Genomic DNA, 24,896 nt, shown 5'->3' with positions numbered 1-24,896 from the left:
GGGAACCCTAGAAACACTGGTTTGAAGCTGACACCATAACCCAAAAGTGTTCGCTTTTTAAGCCTCTGGGCATGTGAGAGGATATATGTGGTGATGCTTGATTGAGGTCTGAACAACTTGATGAGTGACCTTTTTAAAAAGCCCTCTTCTATGAATCTGGTGATGTGGAGTAAAGGAAGGAGGTGGAGGAACTGTTTTTTTGGGGGGTGGGGTGGGGCTGAGATGCTTGTGGGGCTGAGAAGAGTAACTTTAGAAGGCTGTGGCGCCAATGAATTTGGAGCTTAGATTGAGAGACTCTTAACCACTCTCTCCGCTGGGAAATTTCTCTTTAGGTGTTGCGGTGAAATGGTCCCCTGACCACCTTCAACTCTTCAGCTATTTCCTTGTCAAGTGGACTTGATGGATGGGCCTTTTGATTCTCGAGTTTTCTTCTTTCATAAACGAAGTTGCGCCATAAAACGGAATGACCCTACGTCCCATTACGATTTGCGGCTCCCTTCAGAATTACGGGTGGTTTCCTCCCCCCCCCTTTTTAATGGAAGCTTTTCTTGCCATTCCTTTTCTGTTTGTGGAACGGTTGGAGAAAGCTTTCTCTTGACTGGGATCTCTGTACTATCTTCCGTAGGCTTGACCTCGAAAGCAAACTGGGCTTATAACTTGTTCAAGGGTTTGCTTAAAAAAATATGGTGGGGGGGAGAGAGGGCTGAGTTTTGTGGCGCCGTGAAGGTGTGATGAATTTATTGTGGCGTGACGTCTGCTAGACTATTGAAGAAGTAGAAGAGGAGGCAGAAAGAGATATTCAGTGCTTTAAAAATACGGTAAATAACAATAACAATGTTCAGAAAGGTGTATATGTCTGCATAAACAACAAGACTCTTGTTTTAATGAACACTGAAAGTGTGTTTTTCTGAGCATCCTAACCATTAACAGACATACTAAGCAACTAAATCTACAGTTGATATAGATATCATCATGTGGGGAGGGGGCTTTTCATAAGTAGTAGTTACTGCAACCAAGTGAAGATGCCCAGGTGCCAGGATGGCCCATGACATCTCCATCATCTGGACGCGCATGTCTGGGAATCCTTGGATTGTGCCTGTTTCCACACATTAGCAACACATCCTTTAGAATTCCATCCATGGTATTTTATCTGCACAATCAGTACAAATTTCAGCAACCAAAAAATCGTATTGAAAAATATGACTTTTGAGCTATCTGGCTCCAAATGGCAACTAGACATTCTATTTTGGTGACTGTAACCCTGGTTTCAGGAGCCATTTGGTGCCTAGCTTATATATCGGAGTTTCTTACACTGAGTGGGAAGCAATGTACAAATTTAATATAACCAAAGCTAAACCTCAATTCATCCTTAGGAATATAAAAAGTGGTTTCTAGTTCACATTCTAAAGCTTTGTTTTTTATTTTTCATTCCTTTAATGAAGCTACTTGTACCAGTCGGTAAAATTATTTTTCTGCTGCCAGCTTGCTTGCTTGCTTTATTTGTTTATTTATTTTACAACAGAGAAATGTGAATGTTTATAAGATTATGATAGATCAAACACATCACACAATTGTACATTGTCCTGGTATTTTTTTATTGCAGAACATAAGGAACATTACCCATTCTCCCATAAATCTGTGTTGTGTGTGCTTTCCCCCCAAAACTGTGCAATGCTTTACAAGTTTGCTTGGGAGTGTTGTCCCATTATGTTCAGTGGGGCATACTCCGTAGTAAGTGTGCATGTCTTAAATTTCTATGTGTGAATGTGTGTGTGTGGACTGAATAGCTTTCCGTTTGCAATGCATTCTGTATTGGTAATGCGGATTCTTTCATGCGTTCTGCAGAATGTTTCCCAAATTACACCCTGGGGGCTAATGACCCACCAGGGAAGACAGTAGATGAGCAGTCGATTTGTCCAATTTCACACAAGTCTCCCACCTCATCTTGGTCAACAACTGCATGGTCTTTAATGAAGCATCCTCACGAATGTGTAGCCAGAGAGAGATTTTCCAGCCAACAGATGTTGGTCGTTAAACATTGGTTTATATGGTTGATTTCTGGAAGATTTTTCGGAGTGTGTGAAGGGTGACAGATTAAGTTTAATGCATGCGATCTTGACCGAAAAGCATTAGCGTTTGTGGCATTCTCCAGCATTTTCCAAGAAGATACTTTCTTTAAAAAAGAAAGAAAGAAAATTGGCTTATTTTTCTGCACCCAGTTAGGCGCACGTACCGTACATTCTGAACACGTGTGAGGCGAGTGCAGCCGTTGAAATCCGTGCCATTTTTTATTTTATTCCATCTTAAATTGCATCCATTCCCTCCGCCTAGATAACAGTAGCGCTCATTGTCCTGCCCTTGCAGCTGCTGAAATTTGACGAGACCCAACCAAAAGAAAACGGGAGCAGGTGGGTCAACAATGCGACCCTTTCGTTCCCAGAAGTATCAGTATGCAGAGAGGGCCGCTGGGCAGTGGGGCGGGAGTGGCTGGGTGAGGGCACAGCGGAGCCAGAAGGGGTATCCTTAACGAGGAAAATTTTTATGTGTGTTTGTGGTTTCCCTTTATAAAAGCTCCCCAAATGTCACAGAATCGTACGTGGGACTTCTATTGCCAATATGCTCTGTCAAGATGGCGGAGTGTTCATTTTCATTGCTGGTGCCTGACTGCTCTGTTTTCCTTCTGTTGACTCCCAGCTGATATTTAGACCAATATATTGAGGTATGATACTTTTGGGAGGTTTGTTTTAATGCTTAGAAGGGTGTGTGTGTGTGTGTGTGTGTGTGTGTGTGTGTGTTTTGAAGCTGCCTCATATCAAGTCAGAACATTGGCTCATCTAACTCAGTAGTGCCACTGGAGACCTTCTGCATGCAAAGTGTGTACTGTGCCTCTGAACTATGACCGTTCTCCAGTGTTTGCTTGTAAATTGCTAGCAAGCTGTGATGCCGTATCTCCCAGCTTCATGTCCAGACCTCGGGCCTGCTTGATTCATAGTGGAAAAATCTGGGTCTGGTGATGGGTGCTTGTGCTACTTCAGCAGGGTTCAGGAGGGGAAATCTGTTTCCTGCTGGCTCCTGTAAGGTAATCTCACTATAGAAGTAGGAAAATGGAATCCCTTCCTCACCTGTTATATTGAAGTTGGGTTTTCCATTTATTATTGTGAAAGATAGACTTCTGTTTTCCTTAGGCTAATGGCTGTGAAAGGAGGTGAGACAAATTTGTGGGGAAGAAGAGGACTATTAGAGTGATACCCAAATCTGTGAAAAAACTGCCCAGTTAGCAGTAGCCATTGTTGACCAAAGGCTGAAAGAGCAGCAAAATATGACCAGCTGAAGGACAGAGACACACAAACTCATTTATAACTGGCTGGTGCTGTTTTATTGATTATACAAATAAGGAAAACAATCCTGAATTTTCACAGACATCCAGACATTTTTTGTTTGTTCTGGGTTAAATCATATTCTATACTTCAGACTGCAGACTGTGTATTCCTATGGTGTATTTTCACAGTATACCTTGAGATTTTTTGTTAAGGGGGCATTAATTTTTTTAAATCAATAAAATTATTAAAAATAAAATACATTTTCCAAACTGGGGGCTGCCCAGTCCGTTGAATATTTTGAAACGATGGTTCTCTCTGGCCTCACTGACCATTAAACACTGTTGATCACTGTCTCAGCTGTTGCTGGTGTCAGTGGGTAACTTAAGAATTTATTTTGTGTTTTTTTAACAGCTGGGGGAGCTCTGTTTACTCCAGGCTGGCTCATCAATAAGATTCTCTTCACCCCTCCTTCCAAGCCCTTTCCAGCTGCATGATGGAATTATCCACCTCAATAAATAAATCCTGGCACATTTTAAAACGAGATTGGGATGTTGGAAGCATCCCCAGAAGATGGCAGTGCCAGGAATTCAGCTCTGGAAGAAGCCTGGCAGGTGCACCAGGAGGGGTGGGGGAGATCAGCCTTCGAGGCCAAAAAGCCCCCAATAAATTTCCATGCAGAGAATTCCAGGCCATTAGGCATTCTGGTACATCGGGTGAAATTCTAAGCTGTACTCCCCCCTTTTCCCTTACTGGGTTTGGGGTCCCTTCCTCACCTGCCTGATATAGTAATAGTAATAAAATGCCTAAGGGTGTGTGTTGTGCCAGGTACAAATTAAAATCTAGTGGGTGAGCCCCTGCCAGCAGCTGGGATCCAAGAAAAAGGAAGGGGAAGCGAAGGAGCCTGCTGTGTGGTCTTGTGGTTTTGGAGGCTCCATTGAGGTCTCCCCGCCCCCAGTTGACACAGACACACATTTCAGAATTGCACCTATTGGGCCCCCATCTGCAGTATGAAGAGCGGTTCACAAGTACTTGATGGGAATACCATTTGGAGGCACTCCTCATTTTTCACGTTGGAACAGAGGCCTGCTCTTCCGTGTGTCTTCCGCTGGTGCTTTTGGTGACTCTCAGGGCTGCTGCAAATCCTCTTCCAGGTGGTATTCAAACAGGGTTGTTCTTCTGTGATGGAGCTGAATGCAGTGTGACCTGGCTGCAAAGGCTAATGAAGTTTTAGTGGGTGTTACTGGGACCAGAGTTTCCAAGTCACGAGAAGCGGTTCTTCCATTTGTTCCATGCTATTTGGATCTCCTCTGATGTACTGTGTCCTGTTCTGGGCACTGCACTTTAAGGATATATGTCAGCTTTTGAGAACCCAGTGCCTGTCAGGTGTTTTAAATTAAAACTCACATGAGCACCTGCCAGTATGGGGCTTCAGTGCAATAACACTCCAGAGCTAGGGTGTGGACACAAGCAGCCAGGCAGCTCAAACGTGAGTAGAGGAAAACTCTGGTTGAATGCTATCGAACACTGGTGAGGGCTCATCATCAAGCCTACTTAGTGGCAGTGAAGGCAGCAAAGAACACATACTGCCTCCATTGTATCCTCATTGTGTCGTCTGGCAGAGCTTCTCTGGGTTGTGTGGGGCCTCTTACAGTCTGGTCTTACAGGTGGCAGAACTGATGGTAGCTCACTGTGACTTGTTTGCAAAGCGTTTTGAGGATTAAACTGCTTGTATCCACTGGCATTTGACTCCTCTCTTACATCAGACGAATCTCAAGGGGTGTCCAGAGCACTGTCTGGTCCTGTTATGTTGGTTGAGGCTTGAGGATATGGACAAGATGCTTGGATTCGCCAGGATGACCACATGCGCTCTGGACCCTTGCTCCTCTTGGCTCATCAAAATTAGAAAGGGGATAACTAGCTGGGCCAGGGAGATGATTCATGCCCCCTTGTGGGACGGGGTTGAAAGAGGCAATGGTAAAACCACTCTTCAAGAAGACCTCCCTACATTGGAAAAAAATCAAAGTAACTACTGGCCAGTTGCCAATCTCTCCTTCTTGGGTAAGGTTCTTGGGCAGGTGGCCGTGAACCGGATCCATGTGCTCTTGGAGAAATCTGATTTTCTAGATGTATTTCAGTTGTAGCTTTGGGCTGGTTTTGGCACAGAAACTGCTTTGGTTACCCTGTATGATGACCTCTGTTGGGAGAGAGACAGGGTAAATGTGTCCCTGTTAATTCTCCTCAACCTCTCAGTGGCCTTCAATACCATCGGCCATGGTATACTCCTGGAGCAGCTGTCCAAGCTAGGGGTGGGTGGCATTGCTTGGAGGTGGCTCTGGTCCTAATTGGATGGTTGTTTCTAGAAAGTCATACTTGGGGAGTGTTCTTCGGCCCCACAGAGCCTTCAGTGTGGGGTTCCTCAAGGTTCGGTTATATCCCTCATGAAACTGCTGAGTTGGGTTATCCAGAGTTTTGAAGTACGTTGTCATCAATATGCTGACAACACACTGCTCCTTTACATCCGAGGGCCTGTTAGCAACCTTCCGAGGGCCGCATACCAGTTGCAGGTGGGGCCAGGTGAAACAGTTGGCTGTTCTCTTTACACTATAGGCTAACGTCCAGCCACACACAGTGGCTTCTGCTTACACAGAATCAATAGTTCTCCATCCAACAAGAGGCACGATTGCAGTCTAGCCAGGCAAGAGTGTGCAGAGCAGGGCCCGTGAAGGACATGGCCTGGACAGAGTCCAAAAGAGCCAGATAAAGAGACCTGACATTTGGCCAGAGACTCTCCACCTGTGACTTCCTCTTAATACAGATGTGTGTTTAGCACAGACAAAAGGGAGTGTGGTGGTTGGAGCTAGGGCAGCTGAGAAGAAAATGAATGGGGCAATGGTGCTGGGTGATGTGGGTGGGGGAGAGAGAATGAGGTAGGGGGCTGATGTGGCCTGCAGGATTCCTGTTGAAGAATTGGGGTGGGGGGATAACGCACTGTTGGGTGGTGATCCAGTGGACCCAGTTGTTTTTTCTGGAATAGGGTTGTGATAATTAGCATGTGAAAGCCCTGATAACACTGGGGTTCTTGTTCGGGCTGAATCAAGTGAGATATACTACCCTTCGGGTGCCAGTTCAGAGCCCATAACTGCTATTTGTGGCCGCCATCAGGAACAATTAACCTTTCAAGCTCTGCCGTCTCCCCTCGCCTTTCTGATGCAGCTGCTTTTGCAACTGCAGATCTGCGTTCTGCTCCACAAAAAGTGCTGGCTTTGGCAGTGAGTGTTATCTCCTAGAAACCACAGGATGTGTGCAGAGAAAATGAGAATCCCCCCCCCTTTTTATAATCAAAGCTCAATCATGAAGGGGAAAACAGTCATTAAGTTTTAATTGAAGGGAATTGTTGGGTCTACAGTTAGCAGAACAAAAAGGCTGTTCCATTCATGGTTATTTTTTGCTTTCCCTCAATATTCAGAAAATAGTCTTGCTCATCATGAGATCAAGATCTGCACATTTTCAGTTATTCAACAGCCCTTTAATTATGTGATGCCGTGATTCCCAAAACACAGCAGCAGGCACCCTAATGTGTTTTGAGAGACCTGCTTGCATGTCCCATAATTCATAAATAAAAGCTTCTGTGAGCTTCAGTCCCTTCCCACCAGGAGGCTGCCTGCTGCATCTCTGTATGATTCATTGCTCTGCCCCGACCACCTTTATAACAGCAGTGATACCTGTTTCAGAAGCAACCTGGTTCATTCGTTCACTCTTCCCTGTGCCGAGCTTCCTCTTGCAACTCTGGATGAATTCCTTTTCTGTGCTTGCCCTGATGCATTTGGGAGACCCAGTCAGTGGGCTCTGAGGACAGGCAATAGGTTTACTTTTGAGAAGGGGGGATCTATATGTGAATCATTCTTCCAGTTTCAATTCAGAATGTATTTCTCTCTCTGCTGTCAGGAATTTAGGAAACACTGACTTAAGTATAGGTGAAGGATACTCAGCAGAGTTTGTGAGCTAAAATTGTCTCCAGCGTGTGTAAATTGGGAAGGTTCTTGTTTATGGAATAATCTTGCTTCAGCAAGGGTGTACTTATTTCTCCCATTATATATTTGCCTAAGGCGGCCCTTCAAGTTCCAAACAACAGTAAGATTGATATTTTAACCAACAGGAGAGTTAATATTTTTGTACAAGTTCTAAGCAACTGTAGAATTAATATTAAAACCAGCAGTAGAATTAATATGTCAAAAATTCACTTGTTTGGAATGTGTACATACAAATAAGGACAAACCTTATTCATATATGAAACTTATTCTATTGTTATTTATATACCTTTTCTACTGATATATGTATGTTGTTCATTTAATAGTGGAATTCATTTAACTGATACATAGCAATTGGGTTGTTTATTATTTCTGTCACATTTACTTTACTGAGATGTATGTCTTTTTGTTCAACCTGTGACTTAGTTGTTTTGCTCACACTGAAATAGTAACAGGGCAGACCCTCTTACTTTGTCTTTTAATATATATTTTATTGAATTTTAAACAAGTACAGAGCAACAGAGAACAAAGAACTCCCACTAATAACTAATCAGAGTGAAGGCCCTTCTATAAAAGTCTTTTTTCATCAGTGTAAACTCTTTTATGTCCCCTCCCTCCTTTTCTTAATAATCATTTGGATATTTTATGTTGTGTGTGTTTTGCTGGAGCTGGAAGGGAAATAAAATGCAAATATTGTAACTTGGTATGACATGGGATGGAATTCTACCTCCCTAACACATTTGATAAGCAGGGGACTTTGGTGGGTGACTGGAAAGAATATCCCAGAGCAAGAACATCCCAGTGGCTGGGGAAACTCAGCCAGATGGGCGGGGTATAAATAATATTTTTTTTTATTAATTATTATTACATTACTCTACGTCAGTGGTTCCCAAAGTGGATGGCACTTCCCCTTGGGTGGCAATGAGATTACTTATGGCAGCCTTTCTCAACCTGTGCGTCCCCAGATGTTGTTGAACTACAACTCCCATCACCCCTAACTAGCAAGGCCAGAGCTCAGGGATGATGGGAGTTGTAGTCCAACAACATCTGGGGACCTAGAGGTTGAGAACCTCTGACCTAAGGGATGCTATAATTCCAATGGGATCAGCAGGGGGGTGCTAGAGCTGTGGATGACAATCAGAGAAGCTTGTGCCACTGGATCAAACTCATCAGTGTTGTGGAATTAATTAAACTAAATAGTTTTAATTGGTTTTTGAATAAACATGCAATTAATTGTTGCTGTTTTGAACTGTATTGTGTTATTATCTTCCTTAGTGGGTTGTGCAAACCTTTATTCTGAATAATTTTTTTTATAGAGTAGGGATCACTGGAGATGAATCTATGGGACCAAGCAGGCGAAAGTTTTTGGGAACCATTGACTAGGGTCATCTGGGGAAATTCTGCTGCTGGCAGCATGCCCCGCATGCCCATCGTAAGGCAGTGACCCGAAAACGGACATTTTCTGCTGTTGCCTAACCCTTTCCTCTTCCATATGTGAAGCAGCAGCTATCAGTTGCTTTAGGTGTCTCCCGAAGGCTCTGTTTTTTTGCCCAGGCTTTTCCTGTCCTATAAGACTGGACCCTGTTTTATCTGCTTAGATCTCCCAAATTTTTGCTCCATCTGTAACTACTGTTTTATTGGTATTATTTTTGCAGTTTTTGTTTTAATGTTATATTGTTTGTTTTTCAAACTATTTAAAAGAGATGTTTGAAATACTAAGTGGTTTGTAAATGCTTCTAAATAAATGAATGTATCTCATGATAGGAAATAAAAAGTAGCCTTTCTTGTTTTTGCTGAAGCAGGCTACCTCTTTGGAAGCTAAGTAACTTGGGAGGTATTTCCTTCCACTTATGCCCAAACATTGCGATCTCTCGGCTTAACAGAGACCATCACCCTGCTGACAATAAAGCTGCATGTTGCAGGTGAACTGTTGCTTAGTTCTCCAGCAAACTAATGTGTAACTCCCATTATTTCTCCTCTAGGATGGGAATCTCAGCTTCTGGAGACAGGTTTTTTAGGAATATTCCTCTGCCCTCTCTGGACACTTTCCCAGTTGCCCAGACGCACCCCACCTTCCCGCATAGTCATCTGGGGCTATCGATGGCTTATCTTCAGAATCATGCTTGGAGCAGTAAGTGAATTTCCCCCACATCTTATATTTGTTTAATTTTGCATTTGTTTGCTCCAAGTATACATTGGACTTGTAAGTTGACAGTTTCCTGGGGAGTCCTTGTTGGGAGCAAGAATTTCCTCTATGTGGCCAGGGGGGCATTTTTCCCCCTCCCCACATGACTCGGCTGGAAAACAGCATTGCAAAATTTGGAGAAGTGAGAATTTCAAGAGATCACTGTGCTTCAGTTCACATATTGTTTCAGATGGTGTAAAATAACTTGGTTCACCTTTAAGTACAAACTGAATCAAATCTCCCCGGCTCCCTCCTCCCATTCCTACTTGAATCTAACAAATCTTTGGGTATAGTCTCAAGTGTGAACTGAGGGCTGTGGGAGAGGTTTTTATTTGAATCTCTCCTAACTAAATGCTAATTGAAGTGCTTGATTAACATGAGATCTCACCTCAGGCTTCAGCTATTAACCAGGGCTGTGCGTTGGTAGGTGATTACTGCCTGCTTTCCATTATAAGTGGAGCTGAAATTTAAAAATCACTTTGGGAAGACAGTAATTCCTTCGCATTTTTCAAAGTTTAAGAACACTGTCGTGCAAAGGGCCTAGGTCTCAAGATCTGTGTGATGTTCCACTATAGCTGAAATTTTTTGTACCTTCCATTTACCCCAGTAGAATAAATTACCACCTTTTCTTATCACTTTTTCTTACAGGTTTAGGCTGCCCTGTGGGGCTACAAGTTTTCATCACACTAGGCAGTTAAGGGGTTAAAGATTTTCTGTCCTGCAATACTGGATTGATAATGGGAATCTCAAGGAGCCTCTCAGCTTTCTGTGATTCCCTCTTGCATTTAGTCTCTCCAACTAAAAAAAAAACGAGACAGGGAAATAACCTCCCCCCCCCTTCAGAGCTGTCCATCTCCCAGTTCCTTTCCTCCTGGAGAAGGGGAGGGGGCTTGATCCAGTAAGCTCCTCCCCTTGCCCCTGCCATGACACCACCAGCATCATCCCAAGAGGTTCCATGGTCTGCAAAACCCATCAAGACTCCCCTCCCTGCTTTCTGCTTCCAGCATCAAGGGACCCCTCAAGCATGAGACAAAACTGCACCTGCTACATTCAGCCAAGGTTTAATCATCTAACATTATTTTTGAAGGTAGGGACGGGGAGGCGGGGAAGCAACAGCCCTGACTGCCTTTTGAGAAATTGCTCTCAAGGCAACAAACAAACAAATTGGCTAGTTCTGGTTTGCTTGCAAAAACCGGTCTCTGCCCAAAACAATGTGGTGGTTTTTTTTTGTCTACGGAGCTAACATCAAATTGAAATCCTGCAGCCTCACAAGCCAAATTTGTTGGCGAGAAATGCCAGTGTGTGCATATTGGCCTGTATGTATATATGTATGTATGTGTGTCGTAAGGTGGTTCAAGAGAGCCCTCATTCATGGGGAAACGGCCATGGCTCTGTGGTTAGAGCATCTGCTTTGCATGTAGAAGGTCCCAGGTTCAATCCCTGGCATCTCCATGTAGAGCTGGGAGAGATTCCCAGTCTGCAGCCCTGTAGAGCTGATGACAGTGCAGACAATACGGAGCTAGTTGGATCAGTGGTCCAACTTGGTGGAAGGCAGCTTCCTTTGTAACTCCCAGTTGGGGAAACCTCTGGTCCAAAGGTACCCAAATTCTCTTGGGCCACTGCCCTCTTGGTTCAATAAGCTCATCCCAAGTGACTCTCTGCCCTATAAACACTACACACACACACACACACACACACACTAAACCAGAACACTGGTTTGCAGAACCCACTAAAGAAGATAATTATACGATAGAATTCAAAACAGTAACGATTAACTGCACATCTATTCACAATCCTAGTTAAAACTATTCCGTTTAATGAATTCAGCAAAACTGGTGAACTTGATCCAGTGATACTAGCTTGTTGAAGTCTGATAGTCATTTACACCTCCACTTGCCCCTGAGCACTTCCCAGCAAGGTAATCCCACTCCCCTCCTCTGGGGGTGGGGGTGGTACTTCCCACATTGGGAGCCAGAGCCCCTCCTTGACTGCAGCACCTGCCCCCACACTTTCCAGCCTGTCTCCTAGCTGCCGGGACTAGGAATGTGCTATGAATCATAGAGTCATAGAACTGTAGAGTTGGAAGGGACCCTGTGGATCATCTAGTCCAGCCCCCTGCAATGCAGGAATATGCAGCTGTCCCATACAGAGACCGAACCAGAAGCATTTTGCCATTCTCTTTAAAAAACAAAAAACAAAAAAAAAACAAAAAAAACTTGTTGCTCTCAATAGTAAATCCTGCACATTTCCAGTGTTGTTGTGGAAACCAGGAATTCATTTAGCCCCTTCACATACAGTGGTACCTCGGGTTACAGACGCTTCAGGTTACAGATGCTTCAGGTTACAGACTCCGCTAACCCAGAAATAGTACCTCAGGTTAAGAACTTTGCTTCAGGATGAGAACAGAAATCGCGCAGCGGCAGCGGGTGGCCCCATTAGCTAAAGTTGTACCTCAGGTTAAGAACAGTTTCAGGTTAAGAAAGGGCCTCCAGAACAAATTAAGTTCTTAACCCGAGGTACCACTGTATTTATTTATTTTTAATGTATTTATTGCATTTTTGTCCCACCGTTTCCTCAAAGGGGCTAGGCTCAAGGTTGATTTTGGGCCAGTCGCTGTCTCTCAGTTCAGTTTAACAGAGTGGTATAAGAGTCACTCTTGTGAACATTGAGAATTTTAGCTGCATGAGGGGAATAGGAGCCTCCTAGCAACTCTTAACAAACTACAGTTCCCAGAATGGTTTGAGAGCCAGTGCGGCATAGCGGTTAGAGGGCTGGACCTGCGGGGCCAGAGTTCAAATACCGACTGAGCCATGAAGCTTGCCGTGTGACCTTGGGCCAGTCATTCTTGGTCTAACCTACCTCACAAGATTAAATTGGCAGGAGGGGAGAACTTGGGATGCCACCTTGAGCTCCTTAGATGAAAGCAGATAGGATGTAAATGTAATAACACACACACACACCTTATGCAAATAAGGGATCAAAAGTGACATTCAGTGATTGGATAGTTTTAGAAAGTTGTTACAGTAACGTTGTACTGGAGCTCTATATAAGCAGGCTGACTGAACCCTTCAGTTCAGTTCTGTCCTGGCCTGTGAATAAACAGGAGCTGTTTGAAGAATCACTGTGCCGTCTGATATGTTCACCCACAACTTAACACTTAATACAACTTAATACAACTCTCTCTCTCTCTCTGCTGGAGTTGTATGTGCATGTGCCATGCAACCAGAAACACGCCCTGCTGGTGGCAGTGCCGGCAGCCCCTTCTCTGTCTGTGTTTCACTGCCGCCCATTCCTCAGCTGCAGATAGCATTGCAACAGGTGCACATGTGTGGTCCGGGAGGAAATGCTGGTTTCACGCGTTAAGCTTGCGCTGTGCTGTGGGCTGTCAGCCTTGTTATCCTAGTCTAGAAGGGATCGTACACATAACTTGGGGCATGGCGCTGCCTGAGGTGCCATCAATCACTGATCCACGCCAGCCTGGATTAAAATCCCCTCTCCCTTTAATGACCTTTCCATCTTCCCCCCTCTCAGATGCATGCTACTTATATATCAACAAGTGAGACATAAAAAGCTGCTCTTGGGGCTTCATCTGTTTCACTGAGAACTCGCTCGGAAGACACCTGGAGAGTTATGGCTCTCCGGATAACCGAAAGCTCAGATCTTTTAAGGACAGGGAGAGACACTCTGTGAATTGTACATATTCCCAGATTCATTGCTGAGCGTCTTAGGCAGCTGCAGGCCAACAGTACTTGGTTAAAACAAATGCACAAAATTCCCTTCTTGCAGGTGTTACGAATCTTCAGTGATTCTTCATATTCATCCTACACACTTGTGTGTGTGTGTGTGTGTGTGTGTGTATTTGGTGCAGTGCAGGCAGGTTATGTAAAGTTAAAATGGTCCCAGGAGCAAGAGGGCTTTCGGGAAGAATGGGGCAGTTGTTGAACTCGTGGCCAAATCCACACCAGTTCTTCTCTAGGTTACTGGAAGCTGACTCAGAGATGAATTGTCTTGCTAGGTCAGGCTAGTAAGGTCCAATGAGCCCTGTAGTCTGTTCCAGCCAGGATGAAAAGCTCTTGGTGCAGGGAATGAAGGAAACAGCCTCTTTCCTGCTACTCTCTTAACTGTGTTTCACCCTTACTCTTCCATCATCCTTGGAAGGCAAGCAAAAAAATGGTTTTCGAAAAGCCCACAATATGATTTTATAACATGTGGACCCTGCAGCAGAATGTTGCAGAGCCGTGTGCTCCTGCTTAGGTGTCAGTTGGCTGTGTCTTCTTTCAGGAAACTTTGTTCCATTTCATCCTCCCTGGTTTTCCATTCTGCCCCCTTCCCATGCTGATCATTCTCTGGCTGCTGAGAATGCCCTGTCCTTACTAAACTGTCACTCCCTTCATTTAGAGTCCATCTCCTTACCATCTTCTGTGTTTCTGCAAAGCTTCTGGTCCCCCACCTCAATGACTTCCTCTTGTAGGTCATTTTGCGTACCGAAGGATCTATGCTAAGAATGTGAGTTCACTCTTACTATATTTGCTTGTTTATCTTTCATTTCATTTCATTTCATCCTCCCCTTTCTTCCAATGGCAGGCCCATGGCCTCTGTCGCAGGGGACTCCAAGATTGTGGCCACCTTCAGAATGTTGAGAAAGTGTCATGTTAGCCACTGATAGCCTTTTCATCCTTCATGAATTTGTCCAGTCCTCTTTTAATGCCAGTGGTGCTGTGGGTTAAACCACAGAGCCTAGGGCTTGCCGATCAGAAGGTTGGCGGTTCGAATCCCCGCAACAGGGTAAGCTCCCGTTGCTCAGTTTCTGCTCCTGCCAACCTAGCAGTTCGAAAGGACGTCAAAGTGCAAGTAGATAAAAAATAGGTACCGCTCCGACGGGAAGGTAAACAGCGTTTCTGTGCGCTGCTCTGGTTGGCCAAAAGCGGCTTAGTCATGCTGGCCACATGACCCGGAAGCTGTACGCTGGCTCCCTCGGCCAATAAAGCAAGATGAGCGCCGCAACCCCAGAGTCGTCTGCAACTGGACCTAATGGTCAGGGGTCCCTTTACCTTTAAGTTGGTGGCCATCGCTTCTTCCTGTGGGAACAAGTTCAACAGTTTAACTATGTACTGTGTGAGGCAGTTCTTCCTTTTTCTTGTCCCGAATCTTTCAACATGCAGGTTCATTGGATGCCCATGAATTCTGGGTGGAACTCAAGAAAACTTTAACAGGCACCGTTGGAGGTACTGGTGGAAAACTGCTCTATGGTTGCAGCCTGTGGACAGATCCTGTGAAGGCTATTCCACAAAGTTAAACTTTCAAATATAACATTATTCCCCTACCCCTTTGTTACTTTTTTGGGTTTTCCATTCTTTTGTGCAGCTTTGCAAAAGCACTTACTGGAAAAGGTGGAAATCTGATTAGCTGAGAAGTCAGATGAGCCCTCTTCCTCCCTCTGCTCTCCAAATTGCTTTGAATTTTGACATTGCAGGCTCTCCAGCTCTGAAATCACATTAGATATGATGCTGTAAACCAAGGATTTATTGCATTCCTATGTGTTTGAAATCAAGCTCAAAATGGGCTGCAGTCAGCAGCTTTAATTGACAGCCACGTCTTCCTCCTTTTTGCCGTTAGGACTCTGAAAGGGAGGGTAATTATCCCAATTGGTTTTATTGCATTAACGTGGGCCAGAGTGGAACATAAAGGGCGCTTTCTTTCCTCCTTTTGTTTTTTTGCAATGCTTCCTCGGTATCTGTACATGAGAAATGGGAAAGAGACAGACTTTCTGCAGCGAAGCTTCATGGGAATTTTTGGAAAGTGATGTCTACAACGTTCCGACCTCTGACCTTCCAGCTGCAGCCGTCCCGTACTCTGTGGAGATCCCATACTTGACTTCTTAGTAGCTTCCTTTGTACTTTTCTGATCTTGCTTCATTTGTCCGAGTCATAGCCCTTTGGCAAGAAAACTCGGTGGTTTTTATCTCTCTGCCTCCTGCCCCTGCCTCTCCACGGCTTAAAAAGGCACATAGCAGCTAAGACCCCAAGAACCTTTCAGAAATCCTGTTCACCCACCCCTCACAGCAAGTCTTCAAAGTCAAACTCTCGTTCAGTCTTCCTCTTTTTTGTGTCTATAAAAAGGATGGGGTGGCGGCGGAATGAGTTGGAGAGAGAAGCAAATAAAAGACAACTGATAATGCTGAGCAAAACCTCATTCAGTATAACCCATTAAATATGATATAGTATAAAACCAGTATTTCAAAAACAATTGTACTAAAATGTATTAAAAACTGCATCCCTAGGTAGGCTTGCTCAAACAAACAAACAAATAAACAAAGGTTTTTAGCAAGCACCAAAATGCTTTCCAAGAATCTGCTCCCTTTGTCTCCATGGAGGGTCATTTTCCCTGAGTGGGGCTTGGGTAGGAGAGTTGTGCACAGAGCTGAAAATCTATCAAATGGCAATAAAGGTAGCAAGAGACCCAATACAGTGGTACCTCGGGTTACATACGTTTCAGGTTATACACTCTGCTAACCCAGAAATAGCACCTCGGGTTAAGAACTTTGCTTCAGGATGAGAACAGAAATCATGCTCCGGTGGCGCGGTGGCAGCGGGAGGCCCCATTAGTGCTTCAGGTTAAGAACAGTGCTTCAGGTTAAGAACAGTTTCAAGTTAAGAACGGACCTCCGGAACGAATTACGTACTTAACCACTGTAGTGCTGTCACCATCACCTCCCCAGGTAGCTGCCCAACGGAGCGATTTCATGTGGCTGCCTCTTAATGCAGATTCAGGTCACTGAGCCTCCACAGCTACCACCCACCATGGACCACTGTTGGCAAGACTGGCAGCAACAGCTGCAGATTAAGTTCTAGATTTATGGTATTATTTTCCCCCTCTTGCTAATTATGCTGTTTTAAATGTGCATTTTATATTTGACTCATTTCAGTAAGGTTTTATTTTGAAATGTTTAAGATCATTTGTTGTTGTTCACTTTGCTGCGTTAAATGTGCATTCCGCAGTTGACCTCCTTTAGCGATGATTTATTTCAAAGTATTTTAGTTTCTTGCTCATTCTGTTGAATTGAATGCATACTTTATGTTTTACTTTCTGCAGTAACGTTCTATTCTGGATTGTTTTATTTGATGTTTTAATGTGCTGTTAACCGCTTTGAGGATTATTATTTTTCTTAAAAATTTTAGCGGTACACAAATGAAATGAATAAAAAAATAAACAACATTCTTCAGGTTGACTCAGAATTGTTATAATCAGGTTGACTCTGAATTCTTACAATTTTTCACGTCAAATCCTCCCTGCACAACCAGTGTTTCCCAACCTTGCATCAATTGAATTTTGGAAATGTAGCTTAAGGCCATCAGTCTCCCTTTCATTGTCATCTCGAGCTGTTCCAGTGGGGTTTGTGTGCGTCTTTCTTAACCCACCCAGCCACCCAGCTCCAACTTATTTGGAATAAATTTTGGCCTGAAAAAGGATCAAAGATGGCTTTGTTCTTTTTTGACATTCTGCAGAAGAAGAGGGGGGTGGGGACATCACCCTGACATCTGCATTATAAAGAGAAATGAGGGGAGGGAGAAATTCAGCAGAGAGGAATATAGTTATTTATCCCTCTTCCTCCCTCTCCCCTCCCCCTACTTTTGAAAGATTTTTTTGTCCTTTTTTTAAAAAAAAAATCCCCCACCATGAATGTGGCTCATATTGGCTTAATGCGTGAATGACGTTTTAATTATTTGGGATTTATCACTGTGAAACGGGGCCGAACTTGGGTGAGGTAGGCTGTATATGATGAAAAGAAGTGGAGTTTGCACGACAAGGGCGATATAGAATAGAGCTTCTTTTTGAGCATCCCCTGCTATTTTGGGAGGAAGTAATACCAAAATACCAAAAAATATAGGGATGCGGGTGGCGCTGTGGGTTAAACCACAGAGCCTAGGACTTGCTGATCAGAAGGTTGGCGGTTTGAATCCCCACAACAGGGTGAGCTCCCGTTGCTCAGTCCCTGCTCCTGCCAATCTAGCAGTTCGAAAGCACGTCAAAGTGCAAGTGGATAAATAGGTACCACTCCGGCGGGAAGGTAAACAGCGTTTCCATGCGCTGCTCTGGTTCTCCAGAGCAGCTTAGTCATGCTGGCCACATGACCCGGAAGCTGTACGCCGGCTCCCTCGGCCAATAAAGCGAGATGAGCGCCGCAACCCCAGAGTCAGTCACGACTGGACCTAATGGTCAGGAGTTCCTTTACCTTTACTAATACCAAAATATATCACAGTGCAGCTGCTGGTTCTGCCCTCTGTCCTGCCCAAGTAGCTACTTCTTTTTTGAGTGTTTCCAGGCTTGTCATTCGTGGCCAGTTCTCCAAAATATATATTAAATGATCAAGAGGCTGGAGTGACTCCCTTATGAGGAAAGGTCACAACTTTTGGGACTTTTTAGTTTAGAGAAAAGGAGAGTAAGAGGCAACATGATAGAAGTTTATAAAATTTTATTTATCATAGTGAGGGACTTCAAAAAGGGCCAATTAAAAATAACAATAAAACAAAACTGGGGAGGATTAATATATTTTAAATGCAGCATTTTCCCAGTAAGTGAGACCCAGCAGGTCAACATGCTCCTTGACATTTTTACCACCGAGTTACCAGAGCCAGTTCTTCCATAAACAAAAACTAATAAGGAACCGGGGTACGGTTAATAAGGAACCACACCTTTTTATTGCAGTAGTTTCCAGATTCCTTGTACTGAGGGGTTGGGATCAAAGAACTGGAAGTTTTCTAACATATTCGGGATAAACAGAGAGCAGATTTGAAAAAAGATTTGTTTGGTCCATGGCGAAATGTTGTGGAGGATTGGTCTGTGGATTGTTGGGAGAGTTCAGGATGGGTGAAAGAAAGTGTTTCTTCCCATGTCATAGGAGTTAATCTATGGAACTCACTCCCACAAGAGGCAGTAGTGGCCACCAACTTGAATGGCTTCAAAAGAGGATTAGGCAAATTCAGGGAGGAGAAGTCTATGAAGAGCTGCTAGCCACAATGGTTATGTCCTGCCTCCACTATTAGCGGTATTAAGTCAATGAAACAGCAGAGATATCACCTTGCCAACAAAGGTCCGTATAGTTAAAGCCATGGTTTTCCCGGTAGTGATGTATGGAAGTGAGAGCTGGACCATAAAAAAGGCTGATCGCTGAAGAATTGATGCTTTTGAATTATGGTGCTGGAGGAGACTCTTGAGAGTCCAGTGGACTGCAAGAAGATCAAACCTATCCATTCTGAAGGAATTCAGCCCTGAGTGCTCACTGGAAGGACAGAAGCTGAGGCTCCAATACTTTGGCCACCTCATGAGAAGAGAAGACTCCCTGGAAAAGACCTGATGTTGGGAAAGATTGAGGGCACAAGGAGAAGGGGATGACAGAGGACGAGATGGTTGGACAGTGTTCTCGAAGCTACTAATATGAATTTGACCAAACTGCGGGAGGCAGTGGAAGACAGGAGTGCCTGGCGTGCTCTGGTCCATGGGGTCACGAAGAGTCGGACACGACTAAATGACTAAACAACAACAAGTCAATGAATACAAGTCGCTAGTCATTTCAGGTGGGCAGAGTGGTGTTGTGCTCACATCCAGCTTACGGGTTTCCCCAGAGCTGGTTGGCCATTGAGTGAAGAGGATTCTGGACAAGATGAGCCACTGGCCTGATCCAGCGGGTTCTTCTCCTGTCCTTATATGAAATAGTACATGCCCTTTAGCTCCTCAAACACTTTTCCCTTCCAGAGTTAACAGTCTTTAGCTGCTCTCTGGAGAAGGACAGTGGAGAAGAGGCTGTGCTCAAAACCAGCTGTGACCTCTGCTGTTGCCTCAGTGGGTGGCCTTATTCAAGCTACACACTCTGAGCCCTTCGTCTGCAATTGACCTGCCTCACAGGGCAATTGTCAGAATTGTGGAAAGAGCATAAGTGAAGCTCTGTAACTGCTCCAGTAAACAGTAAGGGTGGTAGGCATTTGCTTTGGTTTGGGAAGCCTTTGTTTCAGTGTTTGCCAGCCTCCGTTTTGGAGACCCAGACAGCCTCTGTGGCAAGGGGCGTAGATTTGGTCCCCGGGCTTGTGGTTCCCCATCCCTTCTTTACACTCATTGGCCAGAACACTGGAAGGAAGGAGTTGGTTCATTTCTTGCTGAGCTGTTGGGTAGAATACTGTCAGCTTTGCCTGTTCTCTCCCCTTCCCTTCCTTCTCACAATATTGTGATATTTATTTCTATAGCGTTTTGTGCACAGCACAGACAAAACCCATATTTCATTTCTGTGACTGCATGCCAAGCGGCTGCTCTGCCACTAAGCTACGAACTTTGCCAAAATGATTTTCTGTGGTTTTTAAATATATCCTTACCGTTCACTGCTTAGAAACTGTGATACAGAGCGGTGCATCAGTTATTATTATTTTTTAAAAAAATACTTTAAACCATCTACCTTATGGGATTATGGAGGATTTCGCATGTGCAGTGTGCTGTGGACACCCAAATGATGTTATTCAACAAGTTTTCAGAAGTGAGCTGTCTTTTCCCCTGTGAAGCAGTTTGTCAGCCTGGGCTGGGTGCGGCCTAACTGTCCGCCGGCTGGCGAGCGGTCTGATTTGCAAAGCCCGTTTGCCTACCTGGCCTATTTGAATCCCAGGCAAAACAGCTCCCTGGTTCACAGCAAAGGGCTGCATTGTTCCTAGCCGGCTTTTGCATAAGGTTCTTTGGCTTAAGTGAGAAGTCGGTGGTTGGGAGAGGGAAGGGTGTGGCCCTGCAGTCGATTAGGTGGCTTCAGTCCAAACAGGCTATTGAAACGTCAAGCAGTTGACACGAAACCCAACCTGTAACTTTATAGCTTGTGTGGCTTCACATAAAAACAACAACAGCAACAGGCCCAACGAGCCTCCCATTCTCTCAAAGCTTTCTTTTTTTTAAAATTACCTTTATTTCCCACCTTTTCTTCCAAGGAGCTCAAGGTGGTGTGTATGGTTCTTCACTCCCTGTTTTATCCTCACAACAACCCTGTAGAGTAGGTTAGGCTGAGAGACAGTGACTGGCCCAGGTTTACCCACTGAGCTATATGGCTGCATGGGGATTCAAACCCTGGCCTCCCACATCCTAGTCTAGCATTCTACCCATTGCACCACACTGGCTCCTTTCCCCTTTGTAGTATTTTCAATGCTTTCTATTGAGGGGGAACCAAATATCCTACAGGTTGGACACAATGGAGTCTCTCATGTTCCCTGTTTTTATTTTGTTACCACCCTGTACATCAGGGTTGGGAGGGGCTGTTGCCCTCCAGATGTTGTTGGACTGCAGCTCCCAACATGACTGACCACTGACCATGGGGGGGGGGGGTAGCATGGTACAACTTTCAACAGTCAGGGCTTCCCCCAAAGAATCCTGTTCCGGAAACCGCAGGAGGGCAGAGCACTCTTGTACTCTGACCGTCCTTGCAGGTTTCCCACAGGCCACTGTGAGAACAGGATGCTGGATGACGTGGGCCTCTGGACTGATCCAACAGGCTCTTCTTAGGAAGCATTAGACGTTTAGCCACCATGAGTGTCCTTGGAAGCTGCTTAGACGGTCCCTCTGTTAGGTTCCAAAGGACTAGTACATATTTCACTAAAACATTAACTTCTGAAGATCTTGAGAAGTTGTCTGAAAGTATATTTATGCGGTGACTTAGGGCTGAGTCTTTAAAAATGATATTCCACCATCTAGGAATTTAACTGCTCCTCCTGCTCCTTATATCTTTCTCCCTGTTTGATATTGAAGAGAGTCATTGAGCCATCAATCCTGTACTTTTATCTCTCATGTAGCTTCAGTTTCTCTGGATAGCACCCTCACATTTCCTCTCACTTGCTTTCCCGACACAGATCTTCCAACTGTCTCATTGCTCTTCCCAAGCCTGGTGTCCATCTCCCTTCCCATCTTTTATTTAATTACATAAGACAATGGACCACCTTATTGGGGTGAAAGGAGAAGGTAGTCATTAAATGTACCACCAGAAAGCAGAGCCACAGGTGTCCGGAACATCCTTTTGACTAGCGAAGCCTCCTTTGGTTGAGATATTATTGTGAGATCTTAATCAGGATGTCCTGCAAAAGCACACATCAAAGGTGGGTGCTCTAGTCCCACATACCTTGAGGCTTCCAAACACACCTTTCCTGCTTCCAGGTTTGTTCTTTGGACGGGCATCTTTCTTGCTTGGCACGGCTGGCTTCTCCCCTCCCGCCCCCTCCTTTGTCTTCAGTCCTGACTTTGAGGCCGCGAAATTCAATCCTGAGATTACTGCCAACCTTTAAATTGGTGGACCTCTCCCTCTTCCATTGTAGTGCTGCAAAGTTTTTTCTTTTACCTGCTGACCTTTTTGTAACCCGAGGGAGAAGCAGGACTGCTCTCCTGCACACCTCTCTTTGCCTTCTTTCCCTCTCCAATTGTTCTAAAAACACGATGTGATCTCTCTAATCTGGGGTGCTGCAGTTCCAGCGCTCTCAGACCCTGAACAGGGAGAGGCCTTTCAGCATCCTTCTCATTTCTGTTCAGATTAGAGGTGCAGGAGAAATTTGTTCAGCCTGCATTTTACTTTTTATTATTTTATTTCTGTATATCACATATCTGTCTATTAACGTCTATGCTGCACTTTGTCAGAAGAACGCAAGATGGTTTACACTCAGCACTGAACATACTGAAATATATCAAGACATAATAGCCAGACAATACCATAGAATCATAGAATGGTAGAGTTGGAAGGGACCCAAGGGTCATCTAGTGCAATCCTCTGCAATTCAGGAATTTCAATGAAAAGAAAATCAGTTATTTGGATGCAATTCATAATAAAAAGGAATACACTGTAATAAAAAAAATACATAATACAGTAGCACCTCGGCTTACGTAACCCTCTGGTTATGTAAACTTCACGTTACCAAAGCGGCAAACCTGGAAGTATCAGACCGTGTTTCTCCACATGCGCAGAAGGGTCTGCTGCCACCTGCATGTGCAGAACAGTGATCCTCGGGTTGCAGAAACCTCGGAATCTGGCCAGACCTCTGGAACGGATCCCGTTCACCACCAGTGGTACCACTGCACAGTCAAACCTTTGGAAGTCGAACGCCTTGCAAGTCGAATGTTTTGGCTCCTGAACGCTGCAAACCCAGAAGTGAGTGTTCTGGTTTGCAAACGTTCTTTGGAACCCGAATGTCTGGTGTGGGTTCTGTGGCTTCCAATTGGCTGCAGGAGCTTCGCGCAGCCAATCAGAAGCCACACCTTGGTTTCCGAACGTTTTGGAAGTCGAACGGACTTCTGGAATGGAATCTGTTCGACATCCGAGGTACAACTGTACATAATGAATACATACTAAGCAGCAATATTACATTATACACAATATCATTCCAGCAATAAACTCCATAGCCCCTGTGAAATAGCATAACATAAGTTCTTAACCTACTTACCCACTTCGTAAAGCTTTTTTTAAAAATGCAAACCTACCTAATTCACACTTTCCAAAACAATATGTGTGCTGAAACTCATTTTATATACACACGACTTCAATTTTTGCGAATCAGTACTCCAGCCAAAGAAATGTGCACAGAAAACGTGTAGAGCAAAGGGTATAGTGGTGTTATATAAAAATTATATTAGGAGGAAATGTACGCAAAACGATGTGTGGAAACTGATGTAGAAACAGCGCACCACCACTAGCTTATTGTTATTGATATATTGTTAAAAATGCCATAAGCACCATTTGCTTTCCTTTTGAACCAAAATACTTTTGGGACAACTTGTGTGCTCAGGAACTGTAGGAGCACTCAATGTGCATAGCCTTTGCATGTGTTGTGGGTGTTTAATTAACCCCCAACCTTCCTGGTTTTTAGTTGTATTTTCATTTCCAAATGCCGAAAGGCCATTGAAAGGAAGGATCCAGATTTTGGAAATACCTTTTAACACCTTTTAATAAATACAGTGGTACCTCGCAAGACGAAATTAATTTGTTCTGCGAGTTTTTTCATCTTGCGAATTTTTCGTCTTGCGAAGCACGGAACTGCACCTCTTCAAGCAATGCGCCCAGTTTTAAGAAAAAGGAAACAAATTCGCAAGACGTTTTTGTCTTGCGAAGCAAGCCCATAGGGAAATTCGTCTTGCGAAGCAACTAAAAAAAAAAAAAAACTCTTTCGTCTTGCAAGTTTTTCGTCTTACGAGGCATTCGTCTTGCGAGGTACCACTGTACGGCTTTTAAATTCTCATCTGAATTGTGATGCTAAAAAAGAACCTCCCTTTTCTGCCCTGCTCCCCCTTTTCTTTGACAGGGTTTGATCAAAATCCGAGGGGATCGTTGCTGGAGAGATCTGACATGCATGGACTACCATTACGAGGTAAGCTGCCAAACATGTCTTGTGGATTTCCTGTAGTTATCTGTTGTTTCAGCCTTTGCATCTTTCCTTCCAATGACATATTGGAAGATACGTGTCTGTAGAGAGAGAATGCTTCATTTGCAGCAAGCAATTTGAGTCCACTTGCTACAGAGTGTTTTTTGCTGTTGTTTCAATCCAAACCACTTCCCGCAAATAGGTTACCTGTAACCACCATTCAGTTTACCAGCGATTGCAGCAAGCTCCTTTGACTCTTCCATGTACAATCAGCTGTATGGCACTGATGGCACGCCTTCAATGGAGGTCGCTGAAACAGCCAATTAGCTGGTTGGCAGCAACAGAAAGCCTCTTTGAACTTTGACAGCTGTCAGTCACCTGATGTCATTATTGGCAGTTGTGGGGCAGAATTAAGGATGCAAGGAAGTGGTAGGGTGCTGTAATTCAATCTACCGTTGGATGGAAGGGATCATGAAAGCTGCTCATATATAGGTGAGATCAGACGATAGAATAGGCTCTTGGTTGTACTTGGGGACCTCTTGGACCTGTTGAGTAAACGTTGGCCAACCCAGCTTTTGTCTCCAGCACCTTCATTCTCAGCAGACGTGGCATGTGTTTCTGTGATGGCTGTGCACTCCCTCTACTGTTGGAGGCAGTATGTCTCTGCTGGACATCACAAGTGGGGAGAGGGGGCTTGTGTTAGTGGGCTTCCCGTTGGGGCATCTGGTTGACCACTGTGATCTAGATGGGGACCCTTTCTCCTGATCCCATGGGGCTCTTGTTATGTAATCTTGCCCCAAGTCTCCTGCCTGAGGTGCCTCATCTTCTCTTGAGGCAAGGCTGCCTCTGTGCCTTTTGCAGAGATAGGCATGGCCTCTCATTACTTCTTCCAATTTTCTTTTATGCTTGGTCTCGCAAACATGAATCGGAGTGGGTAGATAGGGGGAGTCAAGAATGATCAAGCATGGAGGGTGTGTGCTGTTTCTGGTGTTGCAAGATTGTG

The 24,896-nt window shown here is 44.5% G+C and overlaps 1 protein-coding gene across 4 annotated transcripts in view; it reads left to right on the top strand.

Moving 5' to 3' along the window:
* The window catches only part of LMF1 (lipase maturation factor 1), a 150,749-nt gene that overhangs the window by 31,599 nt on the left and 94,254 nt on the right, over positions 1-24,896 (top strand). For all 4 annotated transcript variants that reach the window (XR_014541375.1, XM_083584805.1, XM_083584806.1 and 1 more), the window contains 2 exons: positions 9,331-9,479; positions 23,834-23,899. Coding sequence is in view for 3 of the 4 variants with exons in the window: in XM_083584805.1 (XP_083440931.1) it covers positions 9,331-9,479; positions 23,834-23,899 (215 nt within the window). In the remaining variant the exon portion in view is untranslated. The remainder of the gene's footprint in view (positions 1-9,330; positions 9,480-23,833; positions 23,900-24,896) is intronic.

This window comes from Podarcis filfolensis (assembly GCF_964270895.1).
Source record: "Podarcis filfolensis genome assembly, chromosome: 14".
Classification (NCBI taxonomy): domain Eukaryota; kingdom Metazoa; phylum Chordata; class Lepidosauria; order Squamata; family Lacertidae; genus Podarcis; species Podarcis filfolensis.
The sequence above is the reverse complement of the archived record's forward strand: the minus strand, read 5'-3'. Positions and strand labels throughout refer to the sequence as shown.